At 37.0% G+C, this 27,334-nt stretch overlaps 1 protein-coding gene across 1 annotated transcript; it reads left to right on the top strand.

Moving 5' to 3' along the window:
* The first annotated feature begins 2,779 nt into the window (after positions 1-2,779).
* RBM46 (RNA binding motif protein 46) lies at positions 2,780-24,698 on the top strand. The gene is made up of 5 exons (XM_026088234.1): positions 2,780-3,005; positions 5,142-5,303; positions 10,691-11,158; positions 12,246-13,028; positions 24,450-24,698. The coding sequence occupies exons 1-5, from the start codon at positions 2,987-2,989 to the stop codon at positions 24,473-24,475; spliced, it is 1,458 nt and encodes a 485-aa protein (XP_025944019.1). The 5' UTR covers positions 2,780-2,986; the 3' UTR covers positions 24,476-24,698.
* The last annotated feature ends 2,636 nt before the right edge of the window (positions 24,699-27,334 follow it).

Consider the following 27,334-nt stretch of genomic DNA (forward strand, 5'->3'; position numbering starts at 1 on the left):
TTTTTCCAAAGAATATATAACTCCTGTAAAATGATCCTTTCAACCACGTTTCTATTTGTCAGGATTAAAAATTAAGCAGATATGTACTAGGGTGCTGATTCGATAAAGCACTAGAGAAGTAAGTACTCTGATAAATAATGAACATTCTTCTGAGCCTGGTCTTCTTTTCCCATCCTCTAGTATGCCTTCATTAGGAATAAGTCAGTTAAAATATGGCATTAGTTTGGAAGAGTGGTGAGTATATATATATAAAAAAGTAATTATAATTGACAGAAACTGTTATTTTGTTGTGAACAGTTGTCACTCCTAGAAATGGGAGTGAAAATGCAATCAGCCTCCTCAGTTTTCAGTCTCCCAAAGGATGGTTACTGATAAATGAATGGGATACATCTTTTGAATGCACAGTACAATCAAGTACTATATGAGAGAAAGGGGAAGAAATGAAAAGAAGGTAGAATTTGCTGGCAGAAGTGCCTTTTTAGAGGAGGCTTATACCCTACAATTATTCCAACTTATCTGATACAATTACACATTGTATAAAATCTTAAAATTAACTAGATCTATTTTTTTTTTAATAGAGGATGTACTCAGGAATTTGCTTGCTGAGGATTCTTCTAGTTCTAATACAAGAAAAGCAGCATTTCAGGGAGTGTTGAGCTGAAAGTTTTGTTTTAGCCATGAGAACCTTTCAGGTATGCAAACTTTTTCAACTAATAAAAAATATTTCCCTATAAACCTTGCCTTGCTTATTATTAGAAAAGGCATAAAAATCCTCAGCTCAGACTTTCTTCAGCACATCTGACAAGTCACAGCAAAATCTACAGGTTAGAAACAGTTGTTCTTAGTAAAACCTAATTATGCTGAACAATTAGACTACTGAGGAGAAAAAAACAGCTAGCACCTGTGGGCAAGGGGATAGTGAGAACAGTAATACCCAGTTAGCACCTGTGGAACAAAGGGAGAAAAGGATCATTAATTTATTTTAGAGAAATAGGGGTCAGCAAGAAAAAGAAAGTCCTTAGTTCTTAGGTTTGACTTCGATGTTTACTAGGAGATAATAAGGTAGACATTGAATACTCTTGTTGGTTATTTTGATTTTCTCCTTTATTTATGCCATATCATAAAGTGAAAAACCTGACTGCAAATTTTTATGATTTCTAGAGAGCTGCTGCTGTTAAATACTGGAACAGGTTGAACAGCTGTTGAGTTCTATATCCTACAGTAGCAAAGAGTAATTTGTACTCCAGAAATGGCTGTATATGGTAACCCATCCAGTAAGATGTCACCTATATGAAATACAAAGAAAATACTAAAGGGTTTTCTTAAATTAGAATTTAAGARACTTGTTTGCATACTTTCAGTAAGCAGTAAGATCTGAAACACATGGAGTTTTTTGCCAGGTAACAGGGACACTGAATTGCAGTCAAAATGCCACAAACTTCATTTAATGTAATATACTCCTAAGTCATTCTTACTAGAGGCTTCACAGACAAATTAGATGTGGTTAAAAAAAAAAAAAAAAARGCTGTGGACACTTGAAAAGGTGGTGAAATTTAATCTTAAAGGCAGTAGCTTTGCTATCTTCAGTATAAGTCAGGTTTGTTTGTTGAGTCTTTCATTTGTGAGATGGAAACAACAGGCCACAGCATTTCAATAGCAACAAATTAAAGAACTTGAAAACTAATCCCGTACTTTTTATCGACTTTTGGTGCATTTGATGTATGCCCATGCAAGTGCCGCAGGTTCAGGGCTGCAGCTGCGTGCCTGCGACCCCTGAGCGATGCTGACAGCCTTCAGGAACCAAACACTGGAAAGCGAAAAGAAACCTATTCTGCTTAGCTGTTCAACAGGAGCCTGCACGACAGCAAACGCTCCCTCAAACACAAGCACACACCAGACCATCCTCAAGGCCCAAATTACTTTCAGAGGGTGGATGTAAGCCGAAGGATACAAAAATTACCATTGTGCTTGTGAAAAAGCTAACGGTGAGGCTAGCAAACAACCCCCCCCCCCCCAAGGTAAGAGGGAGGGGAGCGCTGCGCTGACAGCGCGGCGAGCACTGGGCGGGCGGGCGCTCGCCCCGCTGCGGGTCACGCGGCGCTGCCGGCGCTCAACGTGCCAAACTGCTTTCACGGCCCCCACCGCGCGCGCACTGGCAGCGCTCTTCCGTTACCGGCCGCGCATTTTAAAATAGCTCGTGTGCGAGGGCCCGCCCGCCGCTTTGTTCTGATTGGTTAGAACCATCTGTCAATTGCGCCCGTGCCCTCCTCGGCCGGCTGGTGATTGGCTGGTTGGGGCGGAGAGAGGGAAACGCGCAGCGGCGGTGTTAAGCGAGCGAGGTGCTGGGTGGTTGGTGGCGGTGCCGCGTGGGGCGGTTTTCTGCGGTTCTCTTTCCCGGTGGGGCGCGGAGCTGTTACAGGACAGCGGGCACTCGCGCCGCCGCCTCGCCCTTCTGCGGGAGGGCGCAGGGGTGGCTTCGGGTCGTCGCCGCGCTGTGGGGAAGGGTGAAGGTGGCGGGGAGGGATGCGAGGGCGTGAGGAGAAAGGACGGCGGGGGCCGCCCTCAACGTGCAAGTTGACGCGAGTAACGCAGGGTGTTTCTGGGGCTGCCGTTGTTCCCTCTTACTGCTCCCGCGGTCCCACGTGCCCGGCCTGTCTCCTCAGGCTGTCCTCTCAGCCTGGGTCCCGTCCCAGGTCCGCCCGCTTTGTCCCCTGGTCGCTTGTCCTAACTTCCAGGCGCCTTCTCTCTTGTTTTCCCTGCTCTCGGTCGTGAGCTTCGGCACCCTTATCACCTCCTGTGATTTTAATCTGGGGTCCTGTTGCTGCTCTTACAGATAAGTCCTTCGTGGCTGGCTGGCTGGCTGAACTGGATGAGAGAAAGAGGAACTTAACTTACCTCTGCCTCACTCTAGACTTTTTCAGGGTCTCTCCATACCTCATTAGCCTTGAATCTGACGAGAGATTTCTTGATTATTGCATCTCTGTGCATGCAGGCTGTGAAACACGGTAAATATAATGAATTTGCTAAGAGGAGATGGAGCACCACTTGTAGCAAGTGGAAGTCATACTGTTGTCTGTAGCTGTTGACTTCCAGGACTTCGTTGTGCTCTGTCCAGTTTCCTTTTTGGAATCTCTTTTTGTTGAAGTCAGGGGTCATTTGGGGATCGGTTGTTTAATGACCTGTGATGGGTGTCATATGAACTTCTTTTCTCCAAAATGGCTGCTCACATCGATTCCTGTCCCAAAATGAGTACTTTCTTGATAGAAAAGGAACTGTTTATTTTTCCACAAAAACCCCTTCATTTTCTAGGTTGGAAAARAAGTGTAGTTGTGTTTACTCTATTACCATCCTAATAATGGTTGTATAGAGTCTGTTATAATGTCATATGAAGACTGTCATGAGAAGAATRTATGTTTGCATACAGGAACAGTTTCTACAGTATAGTGTTTCAAAGTACATTTAAAGTGACTAAGCTGTTGGGCAAAAGAGATTATCCACCTCTATACAGAAATATCACTGTATTACATGCACAAAAATAGCAGTGGAAGGGGCTTTTTAATCGTTAAATTCAGTCTAACCATAAGTAATTTCAGCATATAATATCTTAAAAATCTGCTTTCAATGTATGCAAAATCATATTAGTTTGAGATATTGGGGTAGTTTCAGTGGGATATTTTAAGAATAAAAGCTTCAACACTATGGGGAGGTTTAATGCTTTGAGTGTAGAGGTTGATGCTTGATTAGTGTGACAAGTAATAATCTGAAAACCTTTATATGTAAAGATGGAGGAGTAATATTTGTAAGTTAGCTACTAAGTATGGCTTTATTTTTAGTAGCACTTCTTCTTTTCTTTAGAAGTAGGGAGTTAATAATCAGCTGTCACATGAAATAAATAAACTGTGTAGATAATGGTGCTGATTTGGGTAGTCAAGCTAGATAAAAGAATTTAGCCTCAGTTTATACAAAACCACCAGAAGCCACAAGGTGGATGAAGAAGAGAAGGTGACTGTAGCTTCAATTTGTAGAAGAAAAGATAGCCGTAGCTACTTTTGAAGTCTTCTTCCCTTTCCTTTGGCAGCGTTCATCAGCTCAGTGCAGCAATGGAGTTAKTTTGGGTTTGGTGCAGTGCTTGAACTAACTGGGTTCTTGGGACCTTGAGTAATGGGATACCTAGTGAGGAGACACCTGAATGTTTATGCACTGTTTACTCTCTGATTTAGTGTTCTTTATACTCTGTTTCCAGATTTTTTTAATTGAGGTCTTAACTAAGAAGCTTTGACTTCATTGTTCAGCAAATAGTGTGTTGACAAGAAAACATTCTGTATGTGGAACTGAAGTTGATATTAAATGTTTTTCCTGGAGAAAAAAAAATTGTCGAGGTTTGAGGATGTTCTTTATTAGGGTCTGACATTGAAGACAAAGCAAGCTGAACATATGAAGGGCATTAAAGACTGGAGTTGTAGCTTCTGCTTCTGGTGGTGATTCTTATTTGGAATATTTGTTTTGGAGAATGAGGGGCATAGCAGTTGGTCTTACCATGTTATCACACTAGCAAACCTCTGGGGTTAGGCTGTTTAAGTCACTCTGGTTGCTGTTTGTGCAGGGGATCATGCCCAGTGTTGAAGAAGATTGCTTTTGGCTAAGTATTGTGCACCTTTAAGGCAGAAAAATCTTGGGAAAAGAAAAAATAAGATGGGGAAGGAAAAAAGGAGAGACAGTGAGAAAATCTAGGTTTTAAGTTACCTTTTGGGAGGGTGGGGCTTCACTAGCAGACTTGATAATAGCGTATGAGTTGCTTGGTATTGTTTCCCATCACCTAGATGACAGAAACCCAGAGCTGTCATAGGGGGTCTTGGCATACCAGGAAATAGTGGGTGGAGCAGTAATAACTGTAATAATAAACCTTTTGTTTTGTGGATATTGTGAAAGTGGGTAAAGGCATCAAAATAAGGGTGCCCAGAGGTGGGTTTATCTCATCTCCTTGGTTTTGTCGGCCCATTCTGCCTAGTTTTATTATATACTGGTTTTAGTTAAATTGTATTGTTGTTCCTGAATTCTTTGAATTCTTTGCACTAATTAGGCATGGACTTAATGCATTTCTTAAGTATTTTTTTGGACTCAAATAAAATGTTCTGTTGAAGCTATTGCAGATATGCATGAGGAAAATACAGATGTAACAAATGGATGTGGCAAAGTCAGAAGTGGTACTCAGAATGAGGCTGCCTTACTGGCTCTGATGGAGAAGACTGGATACAGCATGGTTCAAGAAAATGGGCAAAGAAAATTTGGTGGTCCTCCACCAGGTGAGCATTTCTTTAGAGATTATGAAATTAGAGTTTATTTTATATAGATAGCTATACTGGGTCAGACCAAAAATTCATGTAGTCCCAGGTCCTGTATCTTGACAGTGATCAGTAACAGATGCTTAGGGAAAGAGTATAAGAAACAGAACACATAGAGAGTTTTAGTATGCTTTTACAACTCCAGCAATTTGAGATTTCTTGTGCCAGAACTATGTTGAACAGGTCTTGATGGACTTAAGAAGTCAGAGCTGGTAAGAGCAGTTAAAGTTGTCAGGGCAAAGCAAATGTGGAATTGAAAATGCTGTGTGTGTTCATGTGAATGAGAACATGCATGGAAATGTTTAGTGGCGCTGTCACTTAAATCAGTGGTAGCAGGCAGACCTTAGCCTAAACTAGTATGTCTCCTTGGTTACCGCCTGCATTGGCATGTGCATTTCTTGACAAACCTGGTCTCTGAGATAACACTGATGAAGATAATCTAACTCTTCATTTTCAAAGTTGACTAATCTGTTCCCCACATCTAGCATAACTTAAAAATTTTGTTCTGAGAGGAAAACTTAATAAATGTTGAGCTTCTGGAGCTTATAACTTTAATTGGAAAAGCAAGTGTGTTTTTTACAGCAAAGTACAGCAGTCTCAGTTTATTGTTAATGTGTTGCTGTTCTGTCACTTAATATATTGGAAAACAGAAAAAATGTTATGTATGCAGCTATGTGTAAAAAGAAAAAAAACAGCTGATAAAAATCCCAGAGAACAATGGGGACAGTATCCATGTTATAACAACTACTAATAGTTTCCTTTGTACATTTGTGGTTGGGATTGTGTAAGTGGGAGACTTTTGCATGTAAATTGGTATGTTACTGCTGTGAAAACAAACTTTCTCATTAGATGGTTTTTACCCAATTTCTGCTAAAGTCAATGGCAAAATAAAGAATTAAGTCCTGCAGTACTGAAGTAAACTCTGTATAGAGTATGTACACTGCAATTTGGAAACAGTGGCTGTAGTATCAGATATAGTAAATGCTTGTCAAGATGTTACTGCTTTGGAAGATTTATTTTTGTTGTATCTTTTTAAATATTATGTCTAATACTGTGATTAAGTAACTTGGTGATAATAAATCTCACACCTTGAAATCCCCCTGTACCGTGCTAAAATAAACACTTGGTTGAAACTACTGCTGCAGATTTAATTTATAGAAAATTAAGGGTAACATTCACAGGTAGTGCAAGTAAAAAGCCTTTGTTCAGCACTTAGATTTTCTTTTGGAAGGCAAAATTAAAACAGCTCCTAGGTTTGAGTAGGACTAATAAAGGTGTTCTTGGCTGAAAATGTTGCTAGAACATTCTAGTTTAATGCATGGTTATATGAATACTGGAAACTAGTGGGTTTATCTTGTACTGCAAAGGCTGAAAGTTTGTGAAATAAATGGATAAAAATAAATGAATTTGTTATTATTTTCAATGAAGAAACTTGAATGGAGGGARAGAAATAGTTCACTAGGTTTATTTCTTTTCCTAGTAAGCTTTTTTGTCATTGTTCCCATATCCTAGAGATAATATATGGTAGTGTTTTTTCACCCTACCAAAATGTTGGTGCATTTTTTGTTCTTAGTTTTCTCAAGAACATGGTCAGGAAAGAGGTGGCTTCTGGATCACTTAGTTTTAGCTCTTGTGCATCTTAAGCATTTTCTTCCTGCTCAATCACTACTGTGTTGAGCCTGATGACTTTTTTTTTTTTGGCTAACGTATTTTCAGAAGAGTGTCTGGTTTTGATTGTGAGACTCTGCAAGACTCTACAAGTACTACTCCTACTCTTAGCAGCTTGTTAAAATGGTTTATTATGGATTTTTTTTATTATGGTTTGTTATGGTTTTATTTCTGGTCTGAAATTGTTTTTATGAATTTTCCTGATGAATCACCTAGTTCCTACTATTTTCTCCATATAGCAGTCTGTCAGTTACCTTTATCCCAATTCTTGTTCTTCTGATTTAAATGAATTAACTCCTTAAGTCTTTGGAAAAAAATATTTAAAGCGAAAGAAATACTTTTATAATGTTGTTGTTGAAATCAGCAATGTATGCCAAATTTTGTCATTAGTCCTGGTTATATCACATGAACTATAATGTTGACTCAAAAAGAAGAGTAATTTATGTACTTACACAGGCAGAAAGAATGTAAATTCTTTGTGCTGCTCTCTTCAGTTTGGTTTTACTTGTGGCCTGTGATTCTGTATGTTTTTAAATCATGCCCATAAGCATGAACTGTATTGCTTATTCTCACATGTAGCTTAACATACAATCACATCAAATTGATTTCTTTTTGGAAGCTTCTCCTGTCTAAAATTACCGACATAGTTTTACCAGCCTCCCTGAAATAGGTGAATGGAGCTCTCTGAAATTCTTTTGAAAATAGCACTGGATAGAGGACTCCAGTGCATCATTGAACTTTTTCTGAGAGCTCAGCCTGTTCTTATTTTATTTAATACATTACAGCATAATGACAGTTGTTTAATTAGAAGGTTAGGCAGTATTAAATGTGTTCCTTTTGCAAARTTAAAATTTGTTAATCTTTTCGGATACTGAAATTAGATGTTTGACAAGATGTGTCTTCCATAAATCTGTTTATTAACATGAATTACATACCTCTCCTTTAATACTTTATGTATTTTCATACTTGTTTAGGCTGGAAGTTACCCTTCTACCATAAGTGATAGCTTAGGCCAGCTGAGACTGGGATGTTTGAGAAGGTTTGTAAGAAATTACAATAACAGTATGTAAATTAGGGTTGTGTTGTGAATGTTGCTTGTTTAAAATGTGGTTTCTAAAGGCTTGTGTTGCTGCCAAAAGAGATGGCTTCATTATCAGCTGCGTTTTCCTGTTACCATGTTGTTTGTGTGGCTGGGAAGTTATCCAGAACAAGGAGCTGATCTGGCTGAAAGTTAACACTACAAAACAATTTTTTTTTTTTTTTAAACCTCTCTTGGCAGCAGCACAGTTCTTGCTCAGCTTATGCTACCTGTGGAAAATGTAAAGTATAAGGCATGGAAATGAAAACAGTGAATTTTCATTGTTTTTTGGGGGTCCTGTGCTTAGATTGCTGCAGACGTAAAAGTGTGATTAGATACATAAGTCATTAGGAGAATTACATGGAAGAAAATTTGAGATGGATTGTATCCCACTAACCAGTGGGAGGATTATAGTTAAAATGTTGGTTAAAGTTTGGTTTACTTGAACTGCTGCAAAAAGAGAATCCAACAATCTGTGGTCCAGCAATGAATAAGGTACCCTGTGAAGGAAACTCACTGGTCAGTTGGTAACTGTTGGAGTAATGGTGCTTTGGAGAACCGATTCCATGTTTGCTTCGTTGAATGCATGCCCAGCATTGGCAAATATGCCATATACCAGGCTGTCTTTAAGTCAGGAGTCAAAACTGTACTCCCAGTTGGCAGTAATGTGCTATAGGAGCTCAGATGATTTATAAAGAAAATGAATATTCCCAGTTTTTAAATTCTTTTCTGCCTTTGGTATATATGGTGAATTTATATGCAGCTTTAAAAGTAGAAGGTAGTTTTTTTTCAATGGTAGTTGGCTTTTACTTAGAATCACTGTTAATTAGTTACCAGTCTGAGGATGATGGTAAAAGTTTGATTCTGGTTAATAAATGAACATTGTCATTTAATTCCATGACTTCCTTACAGTGTTAAGCATAGCCTCCTCCGTTTTTTCTTGACTGAGGTGTGTGCTGCTGCTTTTCTTTGGAGTTCCTAAAAGATGTAATGTTGGGTTAGGCGTTTTTATTTGGACTAGTGACTGGCAAGCAGTGAGTGATGGCAGTGCTAGGTTACAAGCTGCATTATTTGCCTTGTCCTGTCAGTCATCAGTTATGATATAGAGGTTGAATGTTGTATAAAAGTGTTGTGTGAACAGTGTGTTGTGTAAAACTTCTTCCTAGGTAAGTCCCGACACTATGGCTCCAAATGAATGTTAAATGAATGAATGTTCTGATCACTTCAGTAGATGCGCTGTGTACCATGTAGTTCTTAGTACACAGCTTGTAGAAGAAAAGTTCTRCGAGAAGGCAAAAATTGCCCAATGATTCTGGTTTTAAAAAAAATTTTCAGGATTAAATTACTTGCGCTTTGATGATACTTACATGAAGGAAAAAGCTGTAAAATTACAAAAGTCCACCTAAATATAACTTATTCTGAACTTCAAGCCAAAGTAAAATATTTAATCATCTTCTTGTAACTTGTCAGCTGTCATTGTTTTTCCCTTGCCTCCTTATGCTTTGTCATCTCATACTAGTACTTATTTTTCAAACGTTATATTCCTCCTTTTCTTCCAGCTTTGTACTCCTTGCTCTGTCCTGCTAAGAACCTTTCTTGTCAAAGCTTTAGAAAAATTTATTAGATAACTGTTTATCTGAATCTGAAACGTCTGCCTGATTCATTTGCCTAAATTATTAAAAAAATTTTGTAAAATGCATATTAGAGTGCCATATTTGCTCTGCAGACCTTATTCTCATACTTTTACATAGATATATGCATTTTTACATTATATGTTGAATATATTTTTCAACATACATGGCAGGGATATAAAATAAAAAGTATATGAATGTCTCCTTGGCTTGATGGCAGAAACATGGATCTGCTTGTAACTTTCAGATGTGAACTATGGACTCACTTGTTTTGTAAATATTTTTTTTCCCTACCATCCCTCTCCAGCTGGTGGAAAATTGTGGTTTGTTGTTCTTAGGAAGAAAGGTGTTCTCTCTTTTTTGCTACTGAAGAAGGGATAGCTCCATATCTTGCCTTCCTTAGGGAATCCTGTTTTGGTGGATGAAAGGAGAAAGTGGAACCAAAACATTCGGACCTTCTGAATGATGTGAAGGAAAAAAAAATACTGGCACTGGGGACACTGACCAAAATATCTCAAAATGTGGGCAAGCAGTGCAGAGAAACAATTGCAACTTTTTAATATTAGGGCAGAAAATACAACTTAGTCTTCCTCTAGCAATACAGTTAATTATCACATATCAGTCATATTAATAACTGACAATCAATTTTAAAGGGGGAAAAAAAATCTTTGAAACGTAGACTCTTACAGCAAGCCTGTCAGTGTTTTAAATTGCTGGTTTCAATGGGCTGTCACATAAATTCAAATGAAAGAAATGGAAGAGGGAAGTAAAAACCTGTGTGTGGGGGGGAATGATGTAAGCCAGCAATTTAGATTTTAAGAGTAACAAAAGCAAGATTTAAATATTGGATGAGAATATCCCAGGCCTAAACTGATGCTAATAAATCCCTCCGCCCCCCCCCAAAACTGTGTGAGCAAAGTGCATCTGTCTGGCATTTGTACTAAGATTGTTGTTGGACAATTTATTTTAAGGTTGGGAAGGTCCTCCTCCACCTCGTGGATGTGAAGTTTTTGTGGGTAAGATTCCTCGTGATATGTATGAAGATGAATTAGTTCCTGTTTTTGAGAGAGCTGGGAAGATCTATGAGTTCAGACTGATGATGGAATTCAGTGGCGAGAATCGAGGCTATGCCTTTGTGATGTACACTACTAAAGAGGAGGCCCAACTAGCCATTAGGATTCTTAACAATTATGAAATCCGTCCAGGGAAATTTATTGGTGTCTGCGTAAGCTTGGACAACTGCAGACTATTTATTGGAGCAATTCCAAAAGAAAAGAAGAAGGAAGAAATACTGGATGAAATGAAAAAAGTTACAGAAGGAGTGGTGGATGTCATTGTTTATCCAAATGCCACTGATAAAACTAAAAATCGTGGCTTTGCTTTTGTTGAATATGAATCTCACAGAGCAGCTGCAATGGCCAGAAGAAGGCTAATCCCAGGTAACCCCCCCCCTTTTTTTTTCATTCCTGTTTTCATTGCTTTATGGTGTCTTGAGAGTTATAAAATTATGCTGTACTGCCTTTCAGCTAAAGAGGACTTCTTTTTAATTCATGAATAAACATTTCCCCTTTTTTTTTTTTTTTTTTTTAAGTTCAAATTTTAAGCAGTTTTGAGAATGAATGAATGAACAGGCATCTGCTTTATAAACACAGGTTACTGCAATTTACACCAAGATATGTATTTGCTTGGGCACACATCCAGTTTTCATTTGCATGCACTGGTCGCTGCATATGAATGCTTTTAAAGTTGAGCTTAAAAATATAATGGTTGGAATGTGTCCCTTATTTTCTTTGAGTAGAATGAGTGATGTTGGTGTTCCATATCTTAGTGTTTGAAAGTCAGTTTTTAACCTTTTATTAAAAAATCATTTTAAGAGTTTAACAAGTAGAAAAAGACTTTCTTTGCACCTTACTTTGTCTTTTGAGGGAGGGAAAGTAGAAAGAATTGAAAATAAAGAGGATGAAATAGATAAATGTGCAGTTTAAAGGTAAATAATGGAAAAGAAAGGAAATCAAAGGTATCAGGAAGGAAATACAGCATTGATCTCACTGAAATGAATCATCGAATGTAAAACTAGTTCTGTAATACTCAAAATGTTGACTTGAACTGAGTAACAAGTTCTCTGTGTGTGTGTATGTGTTTGATCAAGTCTGTGTTTTGAAAAGTAATGGTGCTTAATGATCCTAGAGGGTACTGATACGACCATTTCTAATTTTTGCAAAGTCTTACTTTGTTTAATAATTTCAAGTAGTAGTTTTTTTCATATTTTGTTAAGTGGATGCAGGCAACAAAACTCCCTATGTTTCATGTAGCATATACTTTTTTTTTTTTTTTTTTGCGCAAACAGTGCATCATACTCTTAAGGGGTGTTTTAAAAATGCCTGTTTACTTGTTCTTTAAATACATAATTATTAAAATATAGAAATATAGATTTTTTTTTTTTTTTTGAGGTAGTTGGTAAGAGCTAGATATCATTTGTTTTTTCCCTTGCATCTTTCTTACTGGCCTAATGCTTCTTTGCTGTAGGAACATTCCAACTCTGGGGTCATACTATTCAAGTAGACTGGGCAGACCCAGAGAAAGAAGTTGATGAAGAAACAATGCAGAGAGTTAAAGTGTTGTATGTAAGAAATTTAATGATATCTACTACGGAAGACGCAATTAAAGCTGAATTCAGCAAGTTCAAGCCAGGAGTAGTTGAACGTGTAAAGAAGCTGAGAGACTATGCTTTTGTTCATTTTTTCAACAGAGAGGATGCAGTTGCTGCTATGTCTGTAATGAATGGAAAGTGCATTGATGGAGCTAGTATTGAGGTAACACTGGCAAAGCCAGTTAACAAAGAAAGTACTTGGAGGCAACATCTTAACGGTCAGATTAGTCCCAGTTCTGAAAATCTCTTAGGGTTTCCTAATAAAGAAGACGGTCATCAAAAATCCTTAGGAAAAACAGCAAGTCTTTCAGTTCGTCTTAACGGCCAGCACAGTCCAAACCCCCCTGAAATTGAAAGGTGCACATACCCATTTTTTCCAGGAACAAAGCTTACTCCAATTAGCATGTATTCTTTAAAATCCAGTCACTTCAGTTCTGCAGTAATGCATCTGGATTATTATTGCAATAAAAATAACTGGGCACCACCAGAATACTACTTGTATTCAACCACAAGTCAGGATGGGAAAATACTCTTGGTGTACAAGATAGTTATTCCTAGTATTGCAAATGGTTCCCAGAGTTATTTCATGCCAGACAAACTCTGTACAACTTTAGAAGATGCAAAGGAGTTGGCAGCACAGTTTACACTTCTACATCTAGGTAAGCATAAATGCTTTTAATTATATCTTAAGAAATGAAGCTAGAAAAGCTACTTTTAAATTGTTCTTTGTGTATGTCTTATGTCCTGTGTATGCATCTTCCGTACTCAGCTCAGTGTGGAAGATCAGAGTGAGAGCACTGAAGGAACACAGTGTCAGCATTTATACTGTTGCAATGTGGGGGCATTTTTGCTTTCATTTATCTACCTTAATGATTTGTAAAGAAGAACTAGATGACATGTTAAGTGACTTAGGTAGGTATAAGGTCATCTACATGATGCTGAAAATTTATTTGAAAGGCTGTGTATATTCTTGATTTAATGTTTGAGAGGTAAACCAGAAGTGGTTGATGCATATTCAGATGAATAAATAGTTCTGRTAAACTGGTTTGATTTCTCTCTATAGACATTATCAAAGCTATAGCAGATTATCATTAGAGGGCTCTACTGAAGATAACTTTGGGTAAAGACCGCTGTCACTTAGTATCTGTGGTTGTTTTTTATTTTAAAGAGAAAGCAAGCAGGAGAAAGTAGGGATGCAGTTATTCTTAATTCCTTGAAATTCTAACATCTTCATTTATATATATTCCACTTCTTAAAATTAAAATGTGACTGCTAGAAAAGGGAAGTTTTGATATTATAATAAAGTCTGTTCTTCTCATAACTGAGGATGCAGATCACTGCAGTTCTGACAGTACATGTTATCCCTGTTGCTTTGTAAGTTGATATACATAAATAATATAACATGTAACACTTCTCCCATCTAGTTTCTGTCTGGTATTTTTTACTTCTGTAATATTGTAGTACAGCATCCAGAATGTAGAACTGACTTCTAATGCCAGGGTAGTTTCATTAGTAAATGTGGTCATCATCTGATAAAGTCCATCCTAAAGAAAACTAGATTTTTGGTACTCAGATTTGAAGGCTGTTGTGCAACATTACCATAATGGTTTGAAATCTCCTTATGTTTCCAGACAAAATTTTGTATAATTTATTCCATTTGTTCTTCTGAATAATTTTCCTTCTGCTTAATTAGCTCTCCCTTTCTGGCCCTTAGGTCATGTGGTATGTTTGAAAAAGAGAGAGAACTGATATATATAATTTTGCAAGTGTTGGAAACCGTCATTTCATTTTCCTGATCTGCTGAGTAGCATTTCTTGTGCATCTGTGACAAGGACTGTATATGATGTATTCTGAAATCTTACCAATGTTTTGCATAGCAACATTAATATTTCTCTGTCATTACAAAAAATCTTTTCAGTCAGTCCTAGAGTTGAAGCAGTATAGTTCTTTTTTGTGTAAACTGCGGTGGAAATGGTAGGCTGCTCAGCTAATACACACTAGTTTCTTGTCTCATTGTCTGTAGCAGTTTTGGGGGTTTTATTTTTTGTGTGTTTTTTTGTTTTGTTTTTTAGTTTTAGTTTTTATGACAATTCAGAAGAGGAACAATGACAAACTTGTTTTAGGGAGAAGGAGTTTTTTCTTTTTTCATTTGTTTTTGTGTTTTGCTGTGGTGATAAGTTGTCTTTGAATCTCTCCTAATATCTAGGAAGTTCAGGCAGGTTATGCTTTTGTGCGCTATTATTTCTGTGTATTAATAGATCACTACTTTTTTTTCCCCACTTTTATAGCTTTAAGTAAAGTATGTGTTAGAACGTTGGCCTTCTAAGGCATGGGCTTGCAGTTTGAAAGGAGTGGTGTTCTCAGTGGGAAGTGTCTGCTCTGTGTGGGCCAAGCAGTTTTTCTGGCATCAGACTTGGTGACTCTGTGTAGTGCGGCTCTGGAATATAAGCACAATGCAATCATACAGTGCAATAACAGCAGGTCATCCTTTCCTGATTTGCTGCCCATAGCTGGGACTGCATCCACTTTAAAAATGACACTGCTAAAAAAAAAAAACCAGAATGTGTATGGCCTTGATCTCTAAGGTCAGAATGAGCTCTTGCCATCTCTTCTTGAGGTGTCTTCTGCTACTGGGTAGGGTTTTCAGTTTGTTGATTCTGCTGTAGAAATGGAAGAAAGAGAAATGAGAACAGATAAAGTGTTTTTTTTCAGATGGTTTTACTTGATAACTTTGGCCCAGTGGAACTAAATTTTCAGGAAAATGGAAGCAGAAATATTAAGTGGGATGTCAGTGGACTCCTATGTTAGTGATAACTGCTTCTGTTTCTGAGAAATGCTATAAGAAAGCCTCTTTTCTTTCTTTCCTCCTTTCCTCCTTTCCTCCTTTCCTCCTTTCCTCCTTTCCTCCTTTCCTCCTTTCCTCCTTTCCNTTCCTCTCTTTCCTCTCTTTCCTCTCTTTCCTCTCTTTCCTCTCTTTCCTCTCTTTCCTCTCTTTCCTCTCTTTCCTCTCTTTCCTCTCTTTCCTTTTCCCTGTTCTAGTTTTGTTGAGTTGGAGGTTTTTCCATTTTTTTCATAGCTAGCAAAATTAGGGTTGCACCTTTATAACCTGTGTAATCCTGAACACAAAGTATTAAAACAATGCTAAACTTGCAAGAGTGATGTGGGGTTCTTACTGTTTTAAGATGGGAGGCAGCTTCAGGTTCTGTGCGTTGCTGTGYGTATCCCTGCCCATTTTGTGTCTTCCAGCTGTCATTATCTAAGATAAAAAATATTTTCACTCCCATATCACTTTAAGAATCGCCCAAACAATTACAAGGAAATAGTTGAGTAAGAATGAGCATTCACAACTGTGGTCAAAAACAGGATGTAAAGAAGCTTTTTCGTTGTTGTTTTTTKTTTGTTTGTTTGTTTGTTTGTTTTAATGAAAGCATGTTTAAGCTTTTCCTCTTTTCAGTTACAGTTGTAAGTGCTATAGGGAAGACATTTTAAGGTGAATTTAAATTAACAGTATCTCTCAAATAAACAAATAAATCTCACTTCAAATGCTGTGAATTCTTACCTACTGGGATTTCCAAATCCCAGGTTCAGATTTAAAAAATAGTCCAACTAATGGCCTAGTGTTTGTAAAGCTGTCTTACTATCTTTGAACTACAAAAGTTATTTTATTTTGGTGGCCTCTGTGCATTCTTGGTACTGGGGATTTGCCTTAGCACAGAGCATGCAGAGCCCTGTTTCAAAGCAGACATATAYGACTGAAAAGATACAACTTTTTCATGTTGATAAACATGTCAGTGTTGAGCGTTGTCCTGATACTGACACATAGCCTTAAGGACTCTAGAAATAGAAAAATTCTTCCCTACCTAACCTGCAGAGGTTGTTTTTGTTCTAACTTGATATGGTATTTTGAAAGAACTGTCTGAAGCTAAAGAAGAGTTGCTGGATGTTATGGAGGATCCCTCCTACTCGCCGAAGTGTCTGCTATAGGTCTGGCATGTTTGATGAATGATGCTGCATGGACACATATGTGTCCCTGTAAGTGGCAACGATACTGAGAAAAGCATCAGTGGTTTGTTTTTTTTTTTTTTTCTTGGAAGCAACTTGCTATAAACATGAGTGTACAAAGATGAGACAGTCATTAATTGCTACTGGTAAGTAACTTCTCTTACAGGAGCTTAAAATTTCTGCCCACTTAATTTTTTGTGATGTGTATGTTTTTTCTTTTAAAATCATATAAGCAAATTAAGGTAAATGGATGAGAAGGGGCTGCTTTGAGAGAATTTGAAAATTTAACTGCATAGACAAAATTGTTACCAACCAGAACGAAAAATGAGAAACTTCTAATACTCTGTGCCATGCTAAAGTCTAGAGAGCATCCAGTGTGCAAGAGTGTGACTTTGCCAGAGGGTATAAAGGTTAGYAGCAGAACATAATTCTTGCAGTGTTTTAGGAACAAAGTGAGAAGAAAAGCTGCCTGCAAAATCTAACATAATAAAATGTGCGCTTCAGACACTCTTTTCTTTATGACAGAGACTTTTTATTATTTTAGTAATTGCTTTTTTTTCTTCTTTTTTTTTTTCTTTTTTTGCACTGTTTAATTGSTGCTGACTGGTGTTAGTAGGGAAGACAGAGTTAAGGCTTTGACTCCTTCCCATACAGGTATTGGRTTTGAATGGTGCCTAGCATTAAAGCCTCTTTCTTCCTCACTTCTGTTGTAAGCAGATTGAAGTTCAAGTTCCCTGTGCTGTTACTTATATTGGGCCATCACAGACTTTCCTGCTATAAATCATCTGCTTGATTTGATCTTGATAGAGAAACTACTGGGTACAGTCAGTGTTCTCTTAATCCTTTTTTCCCTATGCATTGTTTTGACTTATTTAGACAAGTTTGTTAGGTTCTGCTTTCATAAGGTTTCTGCTGCTTAAAGGTAAAATACACAGTCCAATAAACTATCTATCTTGACTTTTGAAGGCCAGAGGGGACAGTCCTTATCTAGTCCTATCTCTTTCAAAGGTAGACATAAAATTTCAACAAGCTACATCTTAATATCCCTTGAGTTGATAAGGAGAAGTATTAGACTCTTTTGATTTATTTACTCTTTCCTTGTTCAAATATGGAGTTGGTGTTGGTGGGGAGACATGGACTTTTTCAGAAAGTTGTAAATGTTTTTGTGGTGTAGACAGCATTTAATAGCTTATCAATCACAGCTCTTTTCTTTTGAGTTGTGCGAGCCTGCCATTTCCCATTTGCAGTTAGTGACCTTCCTAGTTAAAAGGGGTTGGAAATATTGTCAACATTTTTATGCTGTGTAGTAGCACTAAATATGAAAGCAAGCATCTTGGGGTCAGCAAGTTCTCAACAGGCCAGTGTGTGGTAGTTAGGCCATGGCTGGAAACCTGCTGCAATGCTGCGTTCCCAAAGATGTGTCTGGAAGACCACATATTCTACTGGTTTTGCAATTAGGGAGTAACAAAGAGCAATCAGTGTAACACTGCACTACAAGCATTAGTTTTCAAGGCGCTTTGATCAATGCTGTGCACTTGGAGAGGATGATTTGTTTAAGAAAAGACAGTTTGTTGATACTCACCTCTTACCATGTGTACATTTTGGGGTGTGCAAGAGGATTTCGCAAACTTGCATTAATATAAGGGAACAGAGACTTACTTATTATTTCAGATTTTTGGTGATCTAAGCAGRCATTTCTATGCAAACATTTCTTTTTATGTAAATAATTCTATCTATCTTGTACAATATAAGTTGAATGTATAAAACAAAATTTTTTTTTCCAGCTAAATTCTGCACCTGACAGAGTTTGGAGAGGATTAAACTAAACAGGAAGTCTCTTTTTCATGATCATTTCAGATGTTGTTTATATTTAGTCAGTAGAAAAAGCAGAACTGTAATTGCAAGAATAAAGGTTTCTACAGACAAACATAATGTACAGATAATCACCGAATACTGATTCTGGACCTTCAGTATGTTTCTCTTGGTTATTACACGTAGTGTATTTTTGTATCTGTATATTGTTATACTGTAAATAGAGCTAAAAATTTTTTTCCTTTTGAATACATTTGTACAGCAGTATCTATTTTTCTTCAGCACAGTAAACAAAATATCTAGAATCCATTGTATTCCCCCAAATAATGTTATGAATATTAATCTCTCTCCTTTATCTAATACAAAGCACCTTGAATTTTTTTTTTGTGCTACTTATTCTTGTATTCCATTTTACGTAACAGAATACTTGGTTGATACCATATACATTAGTCCTAAACAGTCCAYGGACTGTACAACAGTTTACCACATGGTGTCAGCAGAATATTTTGAAAATGATGCTCTGTGAAAACAGAAACGTATGATTTCACTGAAAGATGAATAAGCTATGTTTTAAAGTTACTATAGAAATTGTGAACAGAACAAGGAGGGGAAAAATTCAGGCTTGTTTAAATACATGCAAATTATGTACCTAAGTGCCAGTTAATATGACAAACTGAGCAGGGCTGCATGTTGAAGTTCCTGAAGAAGGTGAATGTTTAAGGTGGTGGTGGGGAACAGTACAGAAAAAAAGCTGAATGTACTGTAAAAGGAATAATTAGCTTTCCCATTGATTTCAGTCTCTTTTCAACACAGATAAGTCTGTCTCTTAGAAGTTGCACAACAAATTGATGTTATTTGCAAAAGATGCTTGGCTGTTAAATGTAGCGTCCAGTTAGTTGGAAAAATATGTAACATTTCCTACCCTTGCCTCTTCAGCCTGTGCTGTAAGCTGACTAGACATGAGGCAGCGCTAATTTGGAGACCATAGTGTTAGCTAGCACTGCAGCTGTATCCCACCTCTGGGCCAGAAGCTGCATTAGTGCAGTGGCAGTCCTCAGCTAAGGCTACTGAGAGGCAGCACGTGTAGCACTCAGGTCGCTGCTCCATTAAGGTAGCTCTGCAGCTCGTGGCATCAGGCTGGCCCAGCCGCATGACTTTGAGCTATAGGCAAGAGACCCTGAAGTTGTGGAGACATGCTCTGACTGTAGGAGAATTTCTGCCTCCCTTTCTTCAGTGAAAGTAAACACCTGAACACTGAAAAAGCAGAATGGTCTGCTGAGAATTTTTTGTTTTCACTCACTGCTGGAGGAACTCCACTGGTTTAGGGAAAATCAGTTTTGTTTCTTTGGTTTGTTAGCTTATGGATTTAAGTAAGTAAGTGGTTTGTTTTTTTAAAAAAAAACCCCAACAACTACTTGTAAAATTTTAGGCATAAAATGTAATTATATTCAAATATGTATGTTTGTTAAATTATATTCAAATTGCTGAACCTGTGTTTAAATTATTGGTTAAAGAATACTTTTACAGATTATATTTGCCAGTTCACAGTTTCAAGATAATGTAGTTTTCAGTTGGAGAACAAATTGTTTTTATAAATCTATATGAAGCATTATTTATTATTAAAAAAATCACTGTAATTATGTAATTGTGCTCACTGTAACATTTTATTAAAGCATGCACAGGCTATAACCAATCTCCTAAAGTAAAAAATTGTGTACTAAATTTACTTGTGATAATATGCTGGCTTCTTTTTAGTTCATGTAATTGCATAGACAGGCATTTATTTTAAAGTGGTGTCAGTTGTCATACTGTGTGCAAATCAAATTTGAAGACTGAGTTTTGTGTTTACTAGTAATTTCTTTACTTGGTTGGGAACTGTGGGCAYTGATAAAAAGAAGAGATGATTGTTGTTGTGCATGTGCTGTAGGCACGTTGCTGTGGGGGAAGTGAGGGAGCTTCACAAGGGTGCCCAGGTTGTAGCTTGTCCCCCCGTCTGTCTTGCTTGTGTGACGTGTTTGGAGGCTGAGGCTGGTCCCTTCAGTTCCCTGTGTGCGAGTAAAAGGGGTGACGCTTTCATAGGCCTGTACTAAATCCAAGTTATAGCAGGACTCTGTTTCACAGAGTCCCAAAATATGGAAGTTTTTCTAGRGATTCAGTCGGTTTAGGTGGAAAAACAGTATTTTTTTAAATTAAGATGTTGTGAGTCTTAGAGTGTGGTGATAATCTCTCCCTTCATACCACAATGTTATTCCTACTGTATTCTGGAGAGATATACCTGAACTATAATTCAGGATATATTTAGCAATTTCTTCTTGTGTTTACAAGAATCCAAGAGTTTCCATCATTATTTAGCTGAGGGTTTTTTGAGTAGAGTGACAGGTGTTCCCCCTCCCYGCAACTGAAACTAAATTTAGGTATGAAAAAAATATTTGCACCATTCTTAGTCCAAGTGAAAATAGTCCATTATCTTAAATAGCTAAAAAATTATGAGCAGTGATCCTTGCTTGATAACAAAACATCRTATGTATATATATATGTATATATAGCAAAACATAAAGACCACGACAAAACRTTCAGAAATTTATTTATACTGTTTATTCTGCAAAATAAATGACCACTTTTTTTCATTATTTCTATAATAATAGAGTTAATATGTTGGGCTTTTTATCTTCATATAATTTTATGAAAAACTGAGAGCTCTTATTTTTTGATTGAGTTAAATATATTTCCTGCATAATCTCTTAAATCATTTTAGCAATGAAGCAGTGATCAAATTCTAATAGTTGTTGCTCTTGTTGAATATTACTTCAAGAACCCATCTGATTTCAATGGATTGTTGTGTAGAAGAAAGTGAATTGATGACAAGTAGGAGTAACCAAATTGTGGTTCTTGACTGTTATAAAATATCCCTTATTAAAAAAAAAAAAAAAAAAAACCCTCTTACTTTCTTGCATAGGTCTGCACTGATGTTCCCCCTAGGAGTAGCAGAGATAGAAAAACTGAAACTTCAGCAAACTGCTCTATTAAGAATGTGCTGGGAATCATGTTATTTCTGTCTTTAGAAGAGACAGAATTATAATTTTGACAGGTCTTTATAGTATAAGAAAAAGTCTTGTATCTTGATTTCTTTAACACTTTGTTCAGGCTTCCCCTCCTTAATCCTGCATTGCAAGGTTTACCAAGGATTGCTGGATGGCTTCACAGCAGTTACTGTTGTTTTGCTTTGTTATTAGTTCTAAAAGTCAGATTTCTTGAATCAGAGTGCCTCGCAAATGAATCTGGTGAACACAAAGAGAACGGGATAGCCTGAACTGTCCTGTAACAACTAAGTAAACTTTGTTACCTGCTAGGTGGATATTCTCCGTTTGGTTCATGCAGTGTCAAGCCTTTGATGTTATGAAATGCCTTTTTTCTATGCAGCATGTGATTATCCTTCTTTTAGTGCTGATGTAAAGTCATCTCTTTAATTTGTAATTTGAAATTTCTTTCAGGGAGAGGAAAGTCTGTCGGCACATGGGACCCATACAGCTTATCAGAAGATGCAGAACCTCTTCTTAGTCCTTAAGATACCACCCCGTGTAGCAAAGGCTGAGTCCTGGGAGCTCTCTCCCAGCTGAGTCTGACTTGAGGGTAGTGGGGAAGGTGAGGGAAGAAGGGARAACATTTCAGTAGTTTCTTCAGTTTCAGGGATCTGCAAGGTTTTAGGCATGTATTCCACAACATATTTGTTTCCTTGCACAGGCTTCCATGTGGCAATATAGGAACATCTTGTTGAGAAATTATTTATTATTATTAATTCTTTCATGGAAGTAATGTTTATAAGAAAAATTAAAAAAGGCACTGAGGCATCTGAATCRAAGAAAAGCATTTTATCCATTAATTATAGCATATAAATTTTATATAAAGTTTATTCCAGTTCATCACTTAATATTGTTCATTATATATGTTCTGAAACGGTGCATTTTATGAATTCACTTGTTTAAGTTTCTTAAATACTGCATGCAATAGCAATTCACAATCAAGGATAAAACTTGTAAAAACTAATTCAGGAGTCTGTACTCAGCATCTGTCTTTCAGAGCAAAGGTAGCAGTAGAAACTACTGTTCTAGATTTTGGACATTCTCCTTAACGGTGTCACATTCAAGAGTGAAATGTTTTTATTTTACTATTTCACAGTCTGGGTTTTCTTTACTTCAACATAGTCTTGGTTGGCTTTATCAAAATTCACTGTATTGGTGTTGGAACAATTACAGCCAAGTACTAAATGTTTTCTGTAGACTATAGTAGTTATTTAAGCATTATGCTGATTTTTGTCATTATTCAGTATTTTTTCAATTTCTCTGTGAAGCTTTGATTTCTAAGAGTCATTTCATYTCCTTAGAATTTTACAAAAAAAGTCAAATAATTCAATTTCTTCTTAAAATCAGAAAATGCAGTTTGCTGCACTTCAGTAAGTAGTTCTTCTAACTTTGAAGTTAAATTTAAAAAATACAGAAGTTGCTGTTTGTTTAGCAAATATAATTGTTGGGGTTGTTTTTGTGGCTTTGGGAAGGCTGAGAGTGCAGTGTAAGATATTCTTTTACGATTTAAAGTTAGAAGCCTTAAATATTTATCAGGTGACTTTTCTACATTTGTGCTTTTTTATCACCATCCCTGAGCAAGCCAAGAGCTTTGCTGTTCCTGAAAGCAGCATAGTGGGATAGTAGAGGTGAGTAAACCTGGCAAGATTTTGTGTGGTGCAGTTTTCCTTCCCGCCAGGATGGATCTCAGCTACACTGGTTGGGCTGTTAGAGAAGCTGGTCCTGGGGTATTTCCGCCTGTGTGCGCCTTCAAGGAGGCTCTTAGAAATGGTCAGTTCAGTCCCTTGTTTTCAAAGACCAGGGCTCTACCGCTGTCGACCTGGTGGTGGATCACCACTTCAGTAGTGCCACACAAAGAAAGGCTACCGTGTTCACTCCTGAGACAACCCCAGTCTGATCTCTGAATTAGTCGTATTTGCAGCATGGGTTTAAATTTATGTTCAGAACGGGAGTTGTTATTACACTGATGATTTGAACTTTTTCTTAGGTGAGTCAGTTTCTTGTGAAAGAAACAGTCTAATGTCTTATATCTTCTTTGAAGAAGTGTTATTTTTAGCTTTCTCCATTTTATTGCAGAAAGATAAATGTTCGCTTTCCTGGAATGTGCTATTGTGGATGAATTTAAGTTATGTGTGGTTGTCTGTCACTTCTGAGGACTCTATCATTTTTTTTTAAATGGGGATTAGCATCTTTTCTGTGTGTCTTTTTTTTTTAAAAAAAAAAGCTTATAAGGCAGTTTGAAAATAGTGTTAAATCCATGCTCAGGGTTAACTTTACTGCTGCAAGCTTCTAATCTGAATCAACTGCCATTTGTCATGAAGATGCAGTTATTTTTCTGTCTCTGCTGCTTACAGACAGGAAGCATAAAATTGTAAGTCTGGGCCTGTATAGGAGAACTTGGAGAAGAACGGGTAAGAAAGATTTAACAGCGTTGGACCGAGTTTATCCATAAAATGACTGACTTCAGTGGCATCAGTAGCTTCAAAATACCACTGAATTTAGTGCCCTTTTCTGGCCAGTTGATGACCACACTGAAGACAGGGATTGTCTGAGAAGTGCGTGTAGCAGAACTTGGTACTTCCCTTGATATAAAGTGCTAAATATATATAATAGAAAAGATTGCTGCTATGATATTGTTATATGCAACAAATGAATAAAATTTGTAAYTTTAATGAACACAACAGCTAGTGATCTAATACACACATTGAAGTTGTCCTTATTAATATTTTCTGTTCAATAGAAGTGAAACAAAGGGGAATTATTGTGAAGTTTGGTTAAAAGAATTAAAGGCTGAGAAAATACTGATCTTCAATACCAAAGAAATTTTTTTTTTTAAAGTGTAAGGCTTTTATACACTTATTTAATGTGCTATATATTTTTGTAGGTTTGAAATTGGAGGAAAACAAAACAGCTTATTAGTTCTCCTTTTTAATTTCTCCTTTTTAACTAGGTCCTTTCTGATGTTGCTTGAACTGTTGACTAAACATTTTCTCAGTTATTTGAGTGAGTTAGTATTGGGGGGGGAAAGAGGAAAGGAAAGAAGGCAGCGTCTGGAAAAACCTGTAAAAGCTTTCATTACGTCTTTATCTTAAGTTCCTTAATAGTTGAAGAACTTCTTGAGATTGAGAATGCAGTAYACTTGTTGAAATAAAAAGGTTTTTTTTCCCCCCCCTCCCTTCTCTGTAGCCAACTGTACATCCTATTTGGCTTGAATTGTCCGGAAGAACGTTGCCCTGAAGAGCACAGTTGAACAGTTGGAAAGTTTGAAACTTGTTACTTTGGATCTTGCCATAAAAGGAAGAAGAACACCACACTGATACACAATTACTGGAAGTACAAATTACATGTTTATCGGCTAATAATTTTGCAAAGAGCGTGTGTATTTTAAACTTTTCACTTTAAAGATTAGTGAAATTAAATGTTAAATTTAGTTAATGTTTGATTAAATTTGTTTTGAAGAGCTAATTTGTTTAAAAATATTACCTGTAGTAGTTTATAAACAGTAGCTTATTTTTAGTGTTGAAATAATTTGCTCTAATTCCTACCCTTGTACTTTGAGTCTGGGGCAGAATTTTTTTAGTTTGTATTGTAAGTAATAAATCTTAAGCAAACCTTTTTAAAACAAACAAACAATTGGCTACTCTGCCTTTTCATAAATAAACATAATTCCCAATATTTCAGTCCTAGATCTAATGTGAAACTTAAATACCATACTCAGATTTGCTTTGTAACTTAATGCAAAATTTTGCATTAAGACCCTATTCAATAAAATCTTTGCTTCTGGTATAGCATTACATCAATGAAGGACTGGTGTTTTGAAGGGCTTTTATGTCAACGTACCAATAGGCTCTGCCAGAAGCATTGCTGCAGTCTTTGGGGTTCACTGCATTAGGTAATTGTTTGAGACAAAAACGGACAAAAAAAGTCTTAATGCATACAAATTCCTTGTACCTTTACGTCCGGCTCAGTAAGTTGCATTTCCTGCTGTCGGCACCTCCCTGCCTTGGAGGCCCCCTCTCGCCCGCCTTGTCCCTCGGCACCCACAGTTCCACTCGCCTGCCGTAGCCATGTTGAGCAGCAGCTTGCTCGCTCTTCAATCAGGCCATATTCTTCTGAAAAACCCCCCATCATTTAACATAAAAACTATTTTCAGTTTGAAGTTTAAAGCTTTTAAATCGGGTATGTGTAATTCATTTTGAGTAAGCTATCTYTATTTCTGTAGCTTGACTATTTAGCACTTCTCAGTAAAGTGCTTTATTTATTGAATGGCAAAAAATAAAGGTCAATATTTTTTTTTCCTGAGATGAGTACAGTGGATCAACCTCCTTTTTTAAATTTGGTTTATAGTTTCCATTTCCAGCTGAGGTATGGGCCAAGTGGCATATGTTAAGAGTCTAATGGCCTGACCTATGCAAGTATTGGTTGTAAGCTGTTTTGTCTGAAAAGCATTTGTCAAAAGGGARTATTATGTAGCCAGAAAACAATGCAATGGAAAGATTTCTTTCAGGTTGAATAATTTTACTTAAAGCAGTCAACTACTGTGGTCCTTTACATATTTTAAACATGTTACACCAGTATATATGTATTTTTAATGTTAATTTAGGTGCAGTTATAGTAGTTAAGCTTAATTTGTATTTGATATTAGATACATAGTAACCGTTTAAGCATTGCAGTTTGTAATGTTGAAATCATGTGTTTGACTTCTGTGCTTGAATTGATATTAAATTTATGCTGTTTGTTAGTATTTGGTGTGTGTCCATTAATCTTAGAATAATCTTTCACATGGTACCTTCAGGAACTTACTTACCTTGCAGAGTTCACTTTCCTTTCACTAGTAACCAGCTTTGGCCAGAGGCTCAAGTTTAGGTGCTTTGCTGAACAGAAGGAAGTATAATTAAGTGGCTGGGTGAAACCTTGTAAAAAGAAAAGTCATTTTTAAAAAGCATGTTTGCTTAGTAGCTTCTGTCATCATCAAAAGCTGTTAAACTATGATTTCCTAAGAACTCTGTTGAGAGGGAAGAGGAGGGGGGCTTGCTTTGCTTCATGTTTAAACTTCAGTGACTGGACCCAGAGACTGGTAAAAATCAGTGTCTGAGACAGAATAATAAAGTGCTGATACAGGATGGGGGGAAGTAATTTCAAAGTATTGGTGCCTGTTGGACAGAATTTCAGTTTTCAAACTGCAAAAATTAGCTGTATTTTTATTTGTTGGGAGTCTTGTTAAGATTTTGCTATTGTAACTTTTTAAAATAGACACCTTTGATGACCCCTTGAAAATATGGTAGACTTCTGGTATGTGCAAGAAAAGACTTCATAAAACAGAATATGCTCTAGTACTTCTAATGGGAGTCTGGGCCAATCGTGGTACCATGAGAGGTGTTGGCCACTTCAGGGGACCGTGTGAGAAGGTGGATGGTGCAGCCCCAGAGCGTGTACCTGTGCCAGGGTGGCTCGCAGGGAAGAGAAGCAGGTACGGTCAGTGCTGCGCCAGGCCTAGGGATTACATTTTTCAGTTATGCAGCTTCTTTCAGGGTCAGATTTTTAACCTTACTCCCACATTTGAAGCAGTCTCATGCAAAACACAGTTTTGATACAGGTAACTGAGCAACTCCTATCATCGGTAACATAAACATGTACTTTCTCAATTATTTTAAGTATTCCCAACAACTGTCACTGTACAAAACCATGATCAAAAGTTTGAGTGTAATGAGTACCGGGTGGCTATATGCCGACTGCAGCCCTTAGCCAGAATTTGGGTCTTTGTTTTGCAGATAAAATCAAAAGGTATAAGGAATAAGCAGCTGAAGAAGCAGTTGCACTCAGTTGCTGTAATTCAGTGTTTTTGAAGTTTATTTAGAACATGCCATTAAAAATCTCTAATCAGTGCAAAAAATGCAAACATTTAAGATTTATAAAAGTCTCACCGGAGCTTATTAACCTTCAGGAAAAAAACACATGTATTTCTTTTAAAAAAGCTGTGACAAAAGGAGAAACAATGTCACCTATTTTTTTACAGTACTACTGTATAATGCTGGTCAAAAAATGACTCCATATGCTTCCCTTTGCTAAAA

Source organism: Apteryx rowi, unplaced genomic scaffold (genome assembly GCF_003343035.1).
Source record: "Apteryx rowi isolate R43461 unplaced genomic scaffold, aptRow1 scaffold_76, whole genome shotgun sequence".
Classification (NCBI taxonomy): domain Eukaryota; kingdom Metazoa; phylum Chordata; class Aves; order Apterygiformes; family Apterygidae; genus Apteryx; species Apteryx rowi.

Coding starts and splice junctions, on each gene's coding strand:
- RBM46 (XM_026088234.1), top strand. Junction 5,304..10,690: donor ATTTGGTGGTCCTCCACCAG/GTGAGCATTTCT, acceptor ATTTATTTTAAG/GTTGGGAAGGTCCTCCTCCA. Junction 13,029..24,449: donor GTTTACACTTCTACATCTAG/GTAAGCATAAAT, acceptor CCTTCTCTGTAG/CCAACTGTACATCCTATTTG.